The sequence below is a fragment of the Canis lupus genome, chromosome 5 (genome assembly GCF_003254725.2).
Source record: "Canis lupus dingo isolate Sandy chromosome 5, ASM325472v2, whole genome shotgun sequence".
Classification (NCBI taxonomy): Eukaryota; Metazoa; Chordata; class Mammalia; order Carnivora; family Canidae; genus Canis; species Canis lupus.
Window position 1 is genome coordinate 70,472,838 of NC_064247.1, and position 17,645 is coordinate 70,490,482.

At 51.9% G+C, this 17,645-nt stretch overlaps 1 protein-coding gene and 1 long non-coding RNA gene across 5 annotated transcripts in view; one reads left to right on the top strand and one right to left on the bottom strand.

Annotated features, from left to right (window-relative positions):
* Nucleotides 1-17,645, bottom strand: part of LOC112646716 (c-Maf inducing protein) — a 231,258-nt gene that overhangs the window by 82,632 nt on the left and 130,981 nt on the right. For 3 of the 4 annotated variants that reach the window (XM_025426959.3, XM_035716595.2, XM_035716594.2), the window contains exon 2: nt 5,662-5,787. In XM_025426959.3, the coding sequence (XP_025282744.1) occupies nt 5,662-5,787 (126 nt within the window). Of the gene's footprint in view, nt 1-3,248; nt 3,506-5,661; nt 5,788-17,645 lie in introns of those variants that run through there. The other variant, XM_049110676.1, reaches the window with a different exon arrangement.
* On the top strand, nt 3,480-5,371 carry LOC118354796 (uncharacterized). Its single transcript, XR_004815963.2, has 3 exons — nt 3,480-3,621; nt 4,275-4,372; nt 4,993-5,371. It is a non-coding gene; the product is annotated as an uncharacterized LOC118354796 (long non-coding RNA).

Consider the following 17,645-nt stretch of genomic DNA (forward strand, 5'->3'; position numbering starts at 1 on the left):
AAATGGATGGATGAAGCATCACCCCTTCTGCTCACTGAAGAAAATTTCACACGCAGTAAAACTTGAAAGGAACTGTGCAGCCTGGAACCCTCTCTTCCCCAACATGTATTTGCTTAAATACATGTGATGAGGCACAGTGCAAAGTATTTTATGTGTAGTAACACTGATGATCCTCACATTGTCCAAGGAGGCAGGTCTCATGACTTGAGCTCACAGAGAAACCAGCCGTCCGGGGAGGTTATCCCTGCTTGCCTGAGGCTACAGAGAGAGAGAGAGAGAGAGAGAGAGAGAGAGAGAAGAGAGAGAAGAGAGAGAGAGAGAGAGAGGTGGAGCTGGGCTGGGACTCAGGTCTGTGTGACCACACAGGCTGTCCACCCTGAACATGAGAGCCACGTGCCTGGGCTCTACCAGGCTTCCAGGAACTGGGCTGGGAAGTCTGAAGGCATGATGCTGGTGAAAGGGGAGGAGGAAGGCTTGGCTCCCGTTCCAATCTCCAGGAGGCCCCACCCCGCAAACAAGAGGGTGGGCCAGAACTTTCTTCTGGAAGAGGGGAGGTGCATCTCTCACTGAGGGAGCCAGAGAGGGTGGGCCGTGAACCGTTCCTTCCTTTGGTTTGTCTAGTTTCGAAGGAGGAAGGAGGACGGAGCCTGCTTGCTGGGGGACTTCCAGGATCCCGGCGCAGGCATCTCTAAGTGCCTTCCAATGAAAGGGAGAGTGGCCTGGGCTGGGCCTGGCCCGGGGGACTGGGCGAGTTTCTGCACAGGGATTCCATGCTGCTGTGCGGGCGGCCAAGCCAGGACGACTCGGCCCCGCGGGACACGGGGCAGAGCTCAGAGTCCCGAGGGTCACTCGACTCAAGCATGGGAAAGAGCCCCTGGAAGCAGGCAGCCCTGCTCCGGCCAGCGCCAACTTCTCCCAGCGATAAATCTTTCGAACACTGGAAGGGCCTCGTTCCAGGCAAATTCTGCCTAATTTCCTCTTAGAAAGTTGCCAAGTTCTCTCTCATTGTTGTATTGTCTCGAGAGGTGAGAAAAACAGCCAAGGGTGCACTGTGGGTGACTGTTCCCAAGTTCTCCTTCCTGGCCCGACTTCTTAGGGAAAAAACAGCACGTGCTTTTCAGACCGGAAAGCTCTTTCTCGCCAGCTTCCAGTAAGAAGGGAACCCACCCTGTCCCTGCCCCTGCCGCCTGGCCTCGGGAGGTCCCCTTGGGAGAAGAGCCAGCCTCGGAGACCATCGGAGGAGGACAGTCTCCTTGTTCTGGCTCCGTCTGAAACCTTGTTTTAGGAGCAGGGCGCTCTGTCTACTTCTCACGGATGGGCGGACGCCCGACCGTGAGGCAGAAATGCTAGATGATCAGCGCCACAGGGCTCTCGGAGGCCGGCCACCCCACCCCACGGCCGGCAAGGAGGGCCCCGGATGCTTTCATCGCACCGTTTATGTTCTTATGTCGTTACGTTCTCACAATGGAACGGGAGCACAAAGGGAGTTAAGGTGGAAAGAAGATAAATAGGCCCTTTCCGCACCCGGGGATTCTAATAACATGGCATTAGGGAGCTCACGCTGAAAAACACAAAGCATCCAGAAACACACCAATTGGACCAGGCTGGGAGGCTGGCGCCTTTGTCTGGGGACTCGACCTGCTGGCAGAGCGCTCGGTGTCCCTGGGCTGGGAGAAGGCGCGCTGGCCCGAGAGTAGCTCTGAACCTGCCCTGAACTCAGATAGGTCAGCTCCCGGGGTCTGAGGGAGGCGCGATTCCAATTCTAACAAAGCAGCTTTGTAAGGAGGTCTCTGGGAGACAGACAAGGGTGGAGAGGGAGGGACAGAGGGAGGGGGAGATACAGAGGGAGTGAGGTCGAGAGGCACAGAGAGAAGGGCTGGGGTGGAGAGAGGCCTGGAGGAAGACATCAGAGAGAGAAACTGCAACAGAAGCAGAGCGAGACACAGCCAGAGATAGAGAGAGAGGAAGAAAGAGGGGGATGGGGGGGTAGACAGAGAGAGGAATAGAGGGCGAGAGAGATGAAGAGAGGGAGACAGAGAGGGAGGAAGGAGAGAAGGACAGAGAGAGGGGGGAAGGGAGGGAAGGAGAGAGAGAGGAATAGACAGGAATAGAGGGAGAGAGAGGGAGAAGGGGAGAAAGAGATGGAGACAGAGAGGGAGAGAAGGAGGGAGAGAGGGAGGGAGAGAGAGAGGGAGAGATGAAGAGAGACAGGGAGAAGGGGGAGAGGGAGAAAGGGAGAAAGGGAGAGAGAGAGGCAGAGAAGAATAGATGGAGAGAAGAATAAAGGGAGAGAGAGGGAGAGATGAAGAGAGGGAGAGGAATGGGGGGAGGAATAGGGGGAGAGAGAGGGAGGGAGAGGAAATAGATTCACATGGATACAGAGCCTGGAAGAAACTGGCAGGTGAGGGTGGGGACCCCTGCAGCCCCAACGTCACTCCTAGGTAAGGAGGAGCCGTGCTCTTAGGAGGACACGAACCTCTTCAGTGATGCTAGAACACTGCGGACCCCCCAGCACTCTAAGACTAATTCCTCCAGCAGGAAAGGGGTGGGTGGAGCACGGGGTCAAAATGCAAACTGCTAGGGTCCAGGCCCATCCAGCAGAACCTTCTGTGATGATGGAAGTGTCCTTTGTCTGGACTGTCCAATAAGGAGCCACTAGGTCCATGTGGCTTCTGAGCACTGCAACTGTGGCCAGTGGCCCAGGGCTCTGCATTCTTAATTTGATGTAATACACGCAGATGCAGATAGTTGTGTGGCCAGTGGCCGCTGTCGGACAGCATGGCTCAAGGCATTTTCATCCTCTGCTGACCAAGAGCACCCAGACGAAGCTCGTCCAGTTAGCCTTATCCCCCAGGCACACCTGGCTGCTTCTCAGTTCTTCCTCTACCCACAGCAGGGAGGACTGTGGTGATGCCACAGCTCCGGTCCTGCCATATGAACCAGGACAAACCCAAAGCATAGGATCCTGCTGCCTGTCACAAGAGCACGTGAGGGGCGCCATGCCTGGCACTGCAGGGCCCCACCCTGGGCTTCGGGCACCCCCCAGCCATCTCACCACCACACGGGCCCCCAGCCCAAAGCCCATCTCCTAGATGACTCGGAACCCATTTATATAACAAGACAGCCACAGCTATCCGTGAATCATGGGAAGGGGGAGGAGGGTGATGATAAGAAGGAAGCAAGGTAGAAGCGGATGGAAGGGGCAAAGGGAGAGATCGAGGCGTTGGGGGGAGAGGGACTACACCCACCTGGGCTCCCGAAGGAATGGGGTGGAGGGCTGTGTCTGCTTCCCCGTCCTAGTCCTAGCTCTGAGTCCTGCTCTCCTCCTCCTCCCGTTCTCCTGCTCCGGCCTCTGTCCACGGAGCCAGTGGGGTGGGGGGGGTGGGGGGGGCAGAGACCAAACAAGCAGGCAAGGGGGATGCTGAAGCAGGCCCGCCTGTCGGCTCAGCAGGGGGAGCTCTGACGTGAGGCCACTGCCGGATGTGGCCCCAGCCAGGCGAGTCATCACAGCCGGCCCGCAGCCACAGCCTGGGTTAAAGGGACATTCCACTGCCCAGCAACCTACATCCCTCCAAGCCTCACTTCCCTCCAAGCCTCACTGATGTTTGGCCTTCCTTGGGGGTACGCTGCCCCCTCGTGCCCCAGAGGCCCTCTTGCTGGCAAAGTAGCAACTACTACACACCCAAGGAGATGGGGGCTCCTCCAGCTGGAGGTTTCCCTCCCTTCTGCCTCCCTCTGGCACTCCCACATTCAGCCCTCTCTGCCTTCCATTGTCCCCTTTACCCCTTAGGAGCTTTCAGTGGCTCCCTACTGCCCTGAGGATATAGCCTTGGCTTCTTCACTCAGCTAATAAGACCTGTACGATCTGGCTGTGACCCCACGGCTCTGGACACATTCACAGGGCGCTGAACCTGCCTCTCCTTCTCCCACGTTCATGCTTTGTACTCACATTCCCTCCACCCTGAGTATATGCGCCCCCCCTCAATCTCAACTCCTACTCACCCCTCTATACCCAGCTGTAACGTCACCATCCCGGGGGAGCCCTCTCTGGAACCCTAGGCCAAATGAGTCACTCCCTGCTCTGGGCTCCCAGTCCTCTGGGACATGCCTCTATTTTAGCTGTTGTCTCTGTAGCCATGTGTTTACAGCTTTGCTCCCCAGAGGGCCCTGGACCTCTCAAGGATGGGGCCAAGGAAGGGCTTATTTACCTTCCTCCCGCAGCACAGGGGACAGACAGATATTTCTCTATACTCCTCCTCTTAATTTCTCCACAGAACCCTATCATTGCCCTCCTGAATCTTCCACGGCTGCTCAGGCCCCAGCCCACAGGGGCCGGAAGGACAGATAGAGGCTGGAGGCAAAGAGGGAAGAGGTGAGAACACATAAAAGAAAAAAAGACGGTCCAGCGTGGTTTTGGCGTTCTCCAAGAGGTGACAGTAAAGAACAGGATTTTTAGGAAGAATTAGCTGTTACAGTCAGCTTGTGGCACCCAGCATTCCTCAGAGGCTGAACTGTGTGCCTCTTGGCTCAAATGCTGTTATGCAATCTAGTGGCCACTTTGGAAGCACGTTTTAGGGAGCATCTCTTTGGGCTCAGGGCAGATCTCCCTGGAGGGGCAGAGTTAGAAAGAAATTGTTCCTAAAAGAAAGGCCTGTTCTCCCAATGATGAGAGTGTGCATTCTCTCTAATTAGTTTCTGAGTTGGGCTCCCTGCTGGAAATGGGGATGGCTCTGCCTGAAATGAAACAGAACATGTCGTGTGTATATACTCCAGCAATTTTTTTCTGCCACAGTTCTTTTCTTGGTGGACCTACCCTAAGGTCTTGGTAGGGCTATGGTCAAGAGTGGGTATGTAACCTAGGGTAAGGCATTCCCTGGGATGTGTGGGACTACAGCAGAGCCAATTAGAATCGTCTATGAGATTTTATAGAAAGACATTAGAAGGAAAGTGGGCTCTCACAATGTCTAAAGGACAGAAGTCCATCTTTCCCAGGCATAGAGAGACCCTCCCTGACAATGAAGCCAACACACAGAAGCAGAGCCAGGTGATGGGAAGAGAGAGAGGCACTGAATATTAGCATCATTTGACTCCTGGATCAAGCCATTCCTGAAGGTCTTTACTGCCTAGTTACCCTAATATATTTACAGCATCAAGTTCTCTTTTTGCCTCAGAGTTTGAATGTTTGCGTCATTTCCAACCAACAGCCCTGACCAATACACACGAAATGCACCCTGTTCCAAGGAGACAGCTCATATTTCCATCAGAGTCTCCAAAGACCAACAAGAACCTCCTCCTCGCTTACTCACTTTTCCATAGCCTTTTAAGGCCTAACAACATGCCTTTGTGCCTCAGTTTCCTCATCTGCAAAATGGAAATCAGAAGACCTATGTCTCAGGTTTGTTCAGAGACAACAAAGCCTGAGATCTAAAGCTCCTGGGCTGTAGCAGGCATGCAGTGGGAGCTCAGTCTGTGCACATTCCCTCTTCCTTTTTCCCAGAGGGCCCCAGTTTATACCTTTCTTACGTCTGAGAAAAAAGCACCCCCTAAGCTAAACAACCTTTCCTCCTGGTAGATGGCCGTCTTCCTCTGAGGGAAAAGCGGAGGGTGAGAGCACGGGGGGCAGGGCAGAAGAAACTGCTTGCTCATGTTTGCTTCTCCTACCTGCAGTAAGACCGTCCCCCCAGGAATTGTGAGCTGTAAACAGTACTTCGGGGCGTTCTCCCAGGACAGCAGCTGAACGTCTTCAATAGCGCTGTAGGAGACTGAGTTTTCCATGTACCCAGTTGGCTGCAGCAGAAAGAAAAAAAGAAGAAGAAAAAGAAAAGATTAGGTACGATATCCACATCTCAGAAGGTTCCAGAACACATCCCCGCTCCGGCCACCAGCACACTGTACAGACACTGGGCAACTCTGGGAACCAAAGGAATTCCATCTTTCCTGGCTGGCAGCTTCCCAGCTGGCGGGAACGGGCTGTGGTGGAAGCTTGCCCACGTGTTTGGGGGTGTGGACTGGGGGCACCTGGAGGGCAAAGCCTGTACATTGTTCCTCGGGGTGTCCATGGGGCTCAGCATAGGGCAGAGCCTGCATCTCTCCAGTCCTCACTGCGGCCGAGCCACCACCTTCTCCAGCCCAGAAAGCAGTCACAGGCCCCACCGGTCTCTCTGTCTTGTCTCCCTGCACAGATGTGCACCTCCCCACTCTGCGCCCAGGGCCATGCTCCAAGTCGGCACACTCAATACCCCTCCTCCCTGCTCAGTATTCTCTCACAGCTCCCGGTGGCCCAAGCACGAAACCCACACTCCCGTCCACCCTTGCCAGGCCCACAGGTCCGGTCCTTCTCCTTCCTCCAGCCCTGCCTGCTTTCTTTTCTTCATCTGTGCTCCCCAACGGGCCTAGCTGCCCATGGCACCACAAACTCAGGCTGGCCCAGAAAGGTTGTGGCCCAATCCCTGGCCTCTCCACTTCTACTGACCAGGCCTCAGCTCTGCAGGGACATCTCAGCTACCCTTCAGGCGCTATAGACCACCTTGTCACATCCTTCCCCATACCCCCAGTGCTCCCCACACCCCATTTAATTATTGTGGACTTATATGGTGTGCCATCTGCGGATATCTGTCTCCTGGCCACACTCCAGCTTGGAGGTGTCAGGCCCCTGTCTGTCCTGGTCCCTGTCCTCTCTCCCCAGTGCCTGGCACGTGGCAAGGGCTCAACCATTTGTGTGGAAAGAAATAACAGTGACAGCTATCATTGGCCAATGTTGGGGTGCAGATGGGGACAGAGAAATTCATAGTCCCTCTTCCCTGTTATAGAGACAAGGCACCAGGAGCCAGGGGGAGGTGCTGGCCACCAGCTACCAGCGGTGTCCTTGTCACTCTGACCCCAGGAAGCTGTACTTCAGCAGAATCAGAGGCAAGTGTAACCCAGCCAAGAAGGTAGAATGTAACAGCTAACCTCTCCCAAGCCAAGCACTCCCCAGATACATGGCAAGTGCTCTCTCCTTCCATCCTCACAAGAGTCCCACAGACGGGTGCCAGGGCCATCTCATTGCATAGATGAGGAAGCTGAGGTGTCCTGTGACGTGCTCATGGACAGCCAGCTGGGAAGGGGGCTGGCCAGGGCTGAACCGAGCTGGTGACTCAGGAATCAGTGTTCTAACCAATCAGTAAGAGGGGATGTGATCTAAAATCCACAGCCTGATGAGTTCATTGTACCATCAGGATTTAGGACCCCTGTGAGCTCTTAAATGTCCATTTCTGTCTGCCAAAGTTGAGAAACAGTGGTGGTGCTGGAGGTGGAGAGGATTGAGGGCATAAACTGACTCAAATTTCCCCGATATGATTGCCCACCAGGCTCAGGAAATAAGAGAGATTGATCAATCGATTTGTTCATGTACTCATTCATTCATCTGACGTATTTATTGGGCACCTATTATGTTACAGCCCACACGTTGGGTGCTGGGAATACAGCAGTGGCTAAGACAGCAGCCCAGTAGCACAAAGAGGCAAAAAACAAAATAGGCAAATAAATAGCAAGTGCTGCACCAAGATTCCAAAAAAAGTATGCACAGGGCTAAGAGCTGCAGTGCCCTGGAGAGGTGGAGGGAAAATACAACCTGGAGCCCCTGGTCTGTGCAAAGGCCCAGGGGTGGGAACAGGCGGGGCACGTTCAGGGAGGAGGCCAAAAGGAGGAAGGCTCAGTAAGACATGGCTTGGGAAGAGGGACCTGTGGGTCCAGCTGGGGTTCCTGGTGAAGTGCTGCAGGGGGACCAGTCAGGAAGAGGGGACAGAAGCAGGGACAGCCTGGAAGTTCTTGCATGAGTCCAGGCATGGAACAAGGCTGGGACCCAGGCGTGGTGGTGAGGGGCAGCCAAATTCATCCTGCCTTTCTCTCCAGCACCAGGCCACCCTTCAACACCCATCCCTGCAGCTGCAGTGTCTGACCCAGACGGTTACCCTGGTGCATCCCGGAGGCAAATGTGTGGGCTCCCCTTCACCCTTTACCCTATGCCAGCAGCCCATGCACTACTATGTTCTCAACATCCTGCCATCAGTGACTCAGCTCTAACGGCACATCTTGTCCTGAGAATATCAGTGAAACCAGGGGTTTGGAGGATTGGTTATATGTTTATTTTCTGAACCCACATTCAAATATTTATTGTTTGCTGCTGACTGTCTGTCTCCCCTGCTAGTGTTTCAGCACTCGGGAGCAGGAATTTCCACCTGTTCTATTCCAAGTGCCCAAACAGACCTTGGCATCTAGAAGCTAATAGTTATTTTCTTAATAAATGATTATTTTCCTAAATAAAAAAGTGTTTTAAAAAAAAAAGTGTTCATCCATGTACTACTTATAATCACTATATAGAACATCCTTGGGAAGATGAAAGGTTTTGATTACTTTAAAATTTAAATTTAAAAGTTAAAAATTATTTAATAAATTAAAAAATATATATATCCTTTAGGAAGCAATGGCACCTGGGTACCAGATGTGCTGGAGGCCTTCTTATATGGCTCACACCCACCTCTCTCCCTCTTTGAGGTCCAGTTGGCCTCCAAACTCCAGCCCGCTGACCCCTTGGTACCTCTAGAAGACCTGGGCTAAGATGTGGCCGCTAGCACATCTGGAAGACTGCCAGACCATACCACGCAATATAAAGATAGAAAAAGGCCCATTCTGAACATCATTAGGACTTGATTATTCAAACCAAGCAAATGGCCAACCTCCTTTCTCTGAAAGCACACCTGTCAGTCTCCTCAGGGACCTGGAGCACGACGAGGCTTTGTACTGCCCTGTGACGGTGCCAGGCCCGTGGCAGCACACTTGGGGAGATGACCGCTGCTGACATGCGCGATTTCCAGGAGGCAGGGCTTGCTAACCGCCTGTATCTGCCTTTCTCACGACCCTGCTTCGGCTGCCTCAATGTGGCCTTGATTAGAAGTTGCAACACAGGCTTTTTGGGGAAAGGTTGGGTATAAATAAATACATACTGGTTTTTAATAGCAGATGTACTGCTTTCCCACTGTTGGAAGCAATACTGGCTAAAAGTAAAATTTGTAGAATCAACAGGACCTGGGTTTGAGCCTCTTACTGTGTGATGTTACGCAAGTTACTGTACCTCTCTGAGCCCATTTCATTCAACGGTAAGAATGAGAATTTAATATACAGGATTATTAGAAGCATTAAAGGAGATCCAATCTGTCGAGGGCTTTAGCACAGCATCTGGAACATTCTGAAAAGCCCAATAAAAGGAACTACTGTGAGAAATAATCAACTTTATCTTTGGGGTTCTCCTCCTCCAGACCCATAATTCCAGTGTAACCACAAGAAAAACATCAGATAAACCCCAATTGAGGAACATTCCTTAAAACACCTGGTCAGTACTCATCAAAACCCAGAAAGCTCGAGCAACTGCCCCACTGTGAGAAGCCTGTGTCTACAGAGACTGACCACTCCATGCACTGTGGGATCCCTGATGGGGTCCTGGGACCAAAAAAGCACATTTGGTAGAAACGTAGGAAACTGAATAAAGCATGGACTTTAACAACGCATATCAGTACTGGTTTATTCGCTGTGACAAATGTAACCTGTTTCTGTGAGATGGTCACCACCAGGGTAGTGGGTTTGGGGTATATGGAAATTCTGTACTGCCTTTGTCACTTTTCTGCATGTCTCACAGTATCCTATGATAAAACGTTCATTATAAGAGGAATTAACTGCTGCCATGTTGTCACCAGTGTCACCTCCCCAGACGGAGCCTAGGCGGGAGCCCAGGAAGCTTGCAAGGAAAAGGGGACGGATCGGGCCTGAAAGCCCCTTGATGCTGCTCTTCAGAGTTAGGTGTGAGCAGAACTGGCCACGGACCTCCTTCGTCCTAGGTACTTTCACACGGCTGGGACAATTTCACAGATAACTGATAATTCCCCAGTAATCTGAACACGATGATCAGAGCTACAGCGGAGGAGATTCCTACATGGGGTAAAGGCTGAGTCAGATAGAAAGGAAAAATGAAATTCTCCACCTGAGGGAAGCTAGGAAATCCAGCTCTGCGAGGTACATATAAGAGGACAATAAGCAGACTAAGTTATTTCTACGTGTAAGAGCAGGACAAGGCACACTGCCCGATTCCTGTTTCTGTGACATTCTGGAATGAGCAAGGCTACAGGGCTTGAAATCAGACCAGTGGTCAGCAGCAGCTGGGGCACAGGTGGGGCCACTTACCAAGGGGCATGAGGGAACTTTCTGGGGTGATAGAAGTACTCTGTATCTCAATGATGGTGGTGCCTGGCTGTATACCTTTGTCAAAACTCAAATCTGAATGCCAAATGGATGAATTTCCCTGAATGTAAATTATAACTCCAACCTAAGAAAGGCAATGCATGAATATTATAGATAATCTGGAAGATGATGAATGGGAGGCAACCTTTCAGATAAAATGTCAAGACCACTCATTAGCACTTTGGCATGTACTACTTTCCTTAGGATTTCTTTATGCATGATCTTTCTTTACACAGCCCAAGTCATACGGTACATATTGATTTTGTAACTTGCCTTTTCTCTTCTTTCTTTCTTCTTTCTTTCTTTCTTTCTTTCTTTCTTTCTTTCTTTCTTTCTTTCTTTCTTTCTTTCTCTTTCTTTTTTTTTCATAATGTTACATCACATGCGCATCCTATATCCTAGACAGTAATTTCCAGAACTATCACTTAGTGGCTATAAGACATTTGGCCACTATTTTATCACTGCTCTGCCTCCACCATAGACAGTGTGGTTGTTCCATTTTATGCTACTATAAACAACTCCACAATGAACATCCTTGTGAAACATGTTTTTCTACCCTATATTTAGGATTATTTCCTTAGGCCAGATTCCCAGAAATGGAATTACTGGGACAAAGGGTAAGAGCATATTTTACATCATTGCCAAATTGCTCTCATTAAAGAGATATTAAGAGACCTGGGGAGCCCTGGCTAAGGCTGGGGGGGTGGTGGCTTTCATCCTGGGCGCCAAGCCTGGCTGGGTCCTGCTAGAAGCCATGCTCTGGCCCATGTGTGTTCAGAGGGGCTGCCTGGCCGCCAACTGCCCACAAGGTGACTACAGCGCACCCAGAAGTCTGTAAGCCAGGGTCTGGGTTCCCAGGGATGCTTCCAGGGGCTGAGGAACAAGTCGGGGCAGGGGGGTCTCTGTCCTTTTGCTCTGAGGATCAATGAGAGGCCAGCCTCAGGGAGTTCCCGGTGTCTGCCCCTCAGAGAGAGAACACTCTGCTTCTGCTTCTGTTTTTGAGATGAGCTTCATCTCTGGTGTCTCCTCCATGCCTGGATCTGGGCTCAATACAGCAGAGCCTAGAGGGGCTTCATCAGACCCCCCATTGGGCCCCCAAGGCCCTCAGAGCTGACATTCCAAACTGGGCACCTCGTCAGACTTCCCACGTCAGAATGGGCAGGGAGTAGGGTGACCAAAGGCCCCTGAAGCAGCACCCTCCACGAGGCCCCCCGTCTTCACCTCCCCCTGCTTTCCAGGGAGCCGGCTCCTTCCCACCCAACCTGCCTGCTGGTTTCCATGGGGATTTCTCTCAAAGCCAACATGAATCATGATGTCTGCGACCTCCCAGATGAGGCTCCAGGCTGACTCAAGGTACGTGCTGGGAAGGTGCCCAGCACCAGTCCTGAGAAGGGGAGTAGGGAAGAGGCTCCCAGGCCCCAAGAGGAGAAGCAGGTCTGGAAACACCCTCCATGAGCTACCTCTCCAGGACTGGGAATGTGGAAGTTGAGGAACCCTGCCCCCACTGGGGACCTGGGTGGACAAAAACAGGCTGTTTGTCACAGGGTGGGGGCAGTGGCCCATGCCTCCTGTACTCTGCTGGGTGAGCCACACCACAGACAGGTCCCCTCTGTGCCCGTGTGGATGCTGCCTGAGTCATCATGTAGAGGGAGCCACTCCACACAGCCTGATGCCATGTGGCACTGCCCAGCTCGAATGAGGGAGGGCTTGCTCTTGCCACCTGCCCCCTCAACACACACCCTGGCCTCAAAAGAGAGATATCTGGTCAGAGGGGAGGGAAATTCTTTCCAGTCCCCATGGATGGTCAACAACGACGACAACAGTAACAATAACCACAGCACCATTCCCTCCATGGTGGTGCCACCGAAGTGCTCAGATGGGAGGAGTGGGTTTCAGCTCACCTCCCCCTGCTGCTTGTTAGAAAATTCATGTGAGATAAAATTTTGTCTCAGTTTTAACTGTTGTCAGATGTACAACTCAGTGGCATTTCATTCCCCATGTTGTGCCACTTTTGTCTCAGTTTGGTTCTAAGACATTTTCAGCCCTCCACAAGGAGACTCCAGACCGTGAAGTGGTCACTCCCTATGAGCTCTCCCCCATAGTGCTGCTGACCACCAGTCTGCTATGTGTCCCCACTGATTTGCCTGTGTGGACATTCCGTATTGATGCAATTATACAGCACGTGGCCCTTCTCTCTAGCTCTGTGCATGTAACATTTCAGAGGCTCATCTGTAGCGAACCACGTATCAGTACTTTGTCCCTCTTTATGGCTGAGTAGTGTTCCACTGAATAGATACGCCAGGCCAGGTTTACTTACTCATCAGCTAAAGGACATCTGGGTGGTTTCCAAACCTTTTGGGTATGGTGAATAATCAGTAACATATTTTTTTAGTGACAAGAAAGGACATGCGCTCTGCAAACCCAAGCCTCATGAAGCCCCTCCCACAGAGAAAGACCAGTGCCCCCTGGTTGGCATGTATGGAGGAGGTACCATGTGGCCAGCATCACGCAGAGGACTTTACAGGCATGATCTCATTCCACTGTACATAACACTGCAGGGGGCTGTATTCATCCCTGTTGATCCACACGCTACAGACAAAACTGAGGCAAAGGGACGTGATGACACTTGCCACAGACTCCTGCTTTTAAGAGACAGAGCCAGGATTCCATTTCACACCTGCCAGGACTGCGACCTCCACCCCATGCTCTGCCAAGCCCTCCAGCCAGATCCACATCCCAGCGTGCGTACTGATGGGCATGCACAGTGCACACATGTGCTATGCACACAGGAGCCAGAGTCTGAGAGGGTGCCAGAACCAGAACCCGGCACAGCCAGGGTATCAGGATCTGCCTGCCTGTTGCCACCCAGCCCCACAGGTCCCCAGGCCACCTACGGCTCCACTCGGCCTCAAGGGCAGAAACCCACACAGGCTCATTTGGGCAAGGCCTGTCAAAATATTTTGATGTTCTCTTTAATCCCACAAAGGGAAAGCTGTACCGCAAAAGCAAAGCGGCGGTAACAATTTGCTGCTACGTGGGTCAGTCTGGGCCCCAGTCCCGGAGCAAATCTCCTCAAATGCCTTTCACACTCCCCTCCCCTTGTTTCCATAAACCAAAGATACCCAACATAATTTCAGCTTTTCTGGTTGCCCCAGGGCCACTGTTAGTACCGCCATCCACTGGTGAGCTGTAGCCCACAGAGCTGCCTGCTGCTCTGCTTACTGGCCTCTGACTTGGAGATGCTGTATCTGTTTGGATGGCTTCTCCAACCATTCCCTTGGCACCAGATGGCTACTTCTTCCTGCTGCCAACGTACCTTCCCCTGTACCCTACCTCACAAAGTTACTGCTCTTCTGTTGTAGCCTATGGAAACAGAACACCAAGAGTGTTAGAATTATGTGTCAAGTAAAAGCAACTTGGTTTTGAGCAAGAAAATCTCTCATGAGAAAAATACACTCTTGTGTTTTATGGTGTTTGGTTTAACTTTCTTTTCTTGGTTGTAGGGAACTTAATAATGAAGTTCTGCATGGCATAAGGAATTCTAGGTCAGCCCTGTCCAAAAGACCTTTCTGTGATGATGGAAATACTCTGTATGTGCACCATCCAGTGCAGTGGCCTCCTGTGGCCTCCTGAGCTCATGGAATGTGGCTAGGGCAATGGTCACCTCAGGACTGAATTCACGTAGCCACTCAACAAGTGGAACCCCTCATGTGGGCAACCCAGTGCCAATATCTGGGGACACAGCAGTGAAGGTGAGGGACACAGCCCTACAATCATGGAGTCTTGGATCCAGGGAGGAGGCAGGTGACCCAGGAAAATGGGGGACTTTGATGGACAGAGATTTGTGTTCTCAGGGCATGGTACTTTTTACCTGTGCCTGCCCCTTGGCACCTCTGACAGCTGAGCAACTGACCAAGTGAGTCTAGAAAGGAGCCTGCGTGGAGGGACCAGCCCTGGCTCCCACTGAGGCCCAGAGGAGCTGGCAGCAGGCCCAGGGGCCAGGAACAACCTTGCTAACTGCCCTGGCCCACCTCCCACCTCTGCATGGCCCTCCCCCCTCCAGCTACTGGGAGGCAGGTATTACCATCACCCCCCGTGATAGACTAAGTAGAGGCTCTGAGCCTTGGCCAACTGCACACAGCTATTCAGGACAGAGCTGGGAGGAGAATCGAAACCTTCAGGGTACACATCCTGGCTTATGTCTACAACAGCTAGTGAGTTAAACCTCAGAGGGGGTCTGCCACAGGGGGACACTACCACACCATCCTCAGGCAGAATGGCTCAAGTGGGAAAAGACGGTGACAAGCCTCAGCATACAGAGCAGTTGGAATGCTCTGAAACTGCTAAACCAATTTGGAAAACTGTGCGTTCACATGTGCTAAAGCTGGACACATGCACCCCGTGCAGCCAGCTGTCCCATTCCTATGAAGAAATATTGACATATGTTCTCACGAAGACCTGTACACACATGTTGCCTAAGCACTCCGCAGCCCCAGACTAGAACAAACTGGAAGCTACCCAAACGTCCAGCAATGGAAGAAAAGATGAAGAATGTGCAGTATATTCACCCAATGGAACACAACACGACAAAGAATGATCTACAGCTACACACAGCATGCAAACTGCATGAACCCAACACTGAGGAAAAGAAACTAGCCACAGAAGTTAACAGAGTAGCTGCTTCCATTTATATCAAGTCCAGAAGTGGGCAAAACTTACTCCATGCTGTGAGAGGTCAGAGTACTGGTTACTGGGGTGACCAGATGTCTCTTTACCTGGGCCTGAGGGGGTTTCTGGAGACACTGGATGTTCAGCACTAAAACCAGGAAAGTTCCGGAAGAACCAGGATGAGCTGGTACACTACTGGTTACCCCTGAATGGAAACAGTACCAGAAAGCGGTAAGAGGCAGCTTCTGGAAGTTCAGCACTGTTCCAGGCCTTAATTCAGGTTGGTAGTAGCACAATGTCAAAATGCATCAAGCAGGACACAGTATGTATACTTCTACGCATGTATGTTATGCTTCAATAAAAGGTTTTTTGAAAAGCCACAAGTTTTAGGGGTGCCTGGGTGGCTCAGTCCATAAAGCATCCATCTTCATTTCAGGTCATGATTTTGGAGTCCTGAGATCGAGCCCTCCGTCGGGCTCCCTACTCAGCAGGAGAGTCTGCTTCTTCCTCTGCCTCTGCCCTGCTCTTGTGCTCTCTCTCTCTCTCACACACACTCACTGTCTCTCAAATAAAGTCCTTAAAAAAAAAGATCACAAGTTTTAGAGTCAAATCCAGGCTCTCTCACTTGCTGGCTGTGTGGCCTCAGGCAAGTGACTTGGCCTCTCTGAGCCTCCTTTCTCTCCCTTGAAAAAATGAGAATAGTATTCACATCAATTGGGATGGCTATTTTTAAAAAGGGAATCACAAGCGTTGGAGAAAATATGGGGAAACTGGAACCCTCATCCATGCTGGCAGGAACGTGAAATGGTGCAGGCATGTGGAGAAGTTAACCAGAGTTTCCACATGACCCATATGGGGAGTTTTATGGTATAATTACACTGTAATAAAAAAGGTAACAGCATACCTATCTTACAGGTGCTGCAGAGAATAATGAAGTGCCCTCCTGTGCTCAGCACCTGGGAGAACTTGCTAGTATAACTCCAAGGGGGATACCAGGGTGGCTCTAGAGGCAGCCAGGACAGGGCTGAAGGCAGGGACATGATATGGTGAGGGCTCGTCTGCTTGAGCTCAAGGAATTCAACTCCCAACACAGTGCCAGGTGCCAAGCAGGAGCTCATTATATATACCAAGGTGATTATTTTCAAGCTTCAACAAGAAGGAAGAATGGGCTTTGTGCAAATGTTCTCCAAATTCCTCCCTTACCCACAGATGACTCCAGAAAGATGGGATGGAGAGGGGTGCTCCGGCCTGGAGTTGGCCCTGAGCACAGAGGTGATCAGCTGGCTCTGGAAGACCAATGACAAGCAGGACCTCGTGTATTAGACACTGCCTCCCCCAGACTCACTCGCCCACAGCCTCTTGGCTCCATCTCCACCAAGCCCTCCGTGCCAGAGCCGCCAGCCCCGTTCCCTGCTGCCTACCCTTGGCAGAGCAGTGCCTGGAGGCTGGCTGGGAGGGCAGGGCCAGTCGGGGCAGGCCAAGGCTGTTCTCCACCGACTGCACTCGGTGGAGACGGTCAGGAGGCATGTTCTGGCTCATTAATCATGAGTCCAGTCATGGCAGCTGCCCCCTTTTATGGGCAAATGGCTCATGAGGCTTAATGACAGAGGAAGAACTGATATTTCCATGTTCGGACTCTCCAACCTCAGTCACCACCGTGGGATGGAAATCTGAGTCCCCAGGGCGTGGTGCTCTGCATCTGTGCCCCTGGGTACCTCTGCCGTCCGAGAAGTTGATCGAGGCTCTTGGGGGCTGTGACACAAGTCAGCACATTTCCACCCACCAAGTCAGCAAATATTGTCAGGGAGCAGCAGCAGTCGAGCCAATCTCAGATGCCAGACCCTCAGGCAGTCCATAGGCACCATCCTGCCTATTCTGCACAAGGCCCCTGGGAAATGGGCACTGCTGGGACCCCTGTCTCATGGAGGAAGAAGGGGAGGCTTAGAGCAGTTAAATGGTGGCCCCAGGTCACCAGTGGTCAGCAGAAGGGCCACATTGTTGACTTAGGGGTCAGATCTGTATCCTCTATACCATGATGCCTGGTCACTCTGCTGGCCACTGCCCTGGGAGCCCCAGATGACCAGGGTGTGCCCAAGTGGGCCTCCTAATGGGAAGTAGGGGCAGAGGTGCACACAGGTAACAACAACACAATGTGATAAGCGCTGTAATAGAGAAACGTAAGGTACAAAGGACAAGGAACAGAGCAGAAACGTTGGGGAAGGCTTCTCAGAGTGACCTTTGAGCTGCGTTAGGTGGGGAGGGGAGTGCCAGGCACTCCCAGCAGAGGGCTCAGAAAGTCCAGGAAGCTGCACATGGAGGACCCCCCAAGTCTGGAAACAGGAAGTTGTGGGATGAACAGGAAGGTTCAAAGATTCCTGAGGGGGCCTGAGATGGGACCAGACCTGTGCACAGCCTTCCACCACCCAACTCTCTCCAATTCTTGGGCTTTCTCTTTCTCCTTTTTTTTTTTTTTTTTTTTTTTTTTTAAATTAAGGCAAACATAAACAGTGAGGGTGGAAGGGCACAGGTTTAATGTGTTTAGCAGGGTATATTTTGGGGGCAGGCTCAGCCCTGCACAACCACCACCCAGGTCAAGATAATGGGATGCCTCCAGCCGTCCAGCAGGCTCCCTCATGCCTCCCCCATCTGCATGACCTGGAGGTGCCTCTGTCTGTTTTCTATCACTATAAGTCAGTTCTTGAACT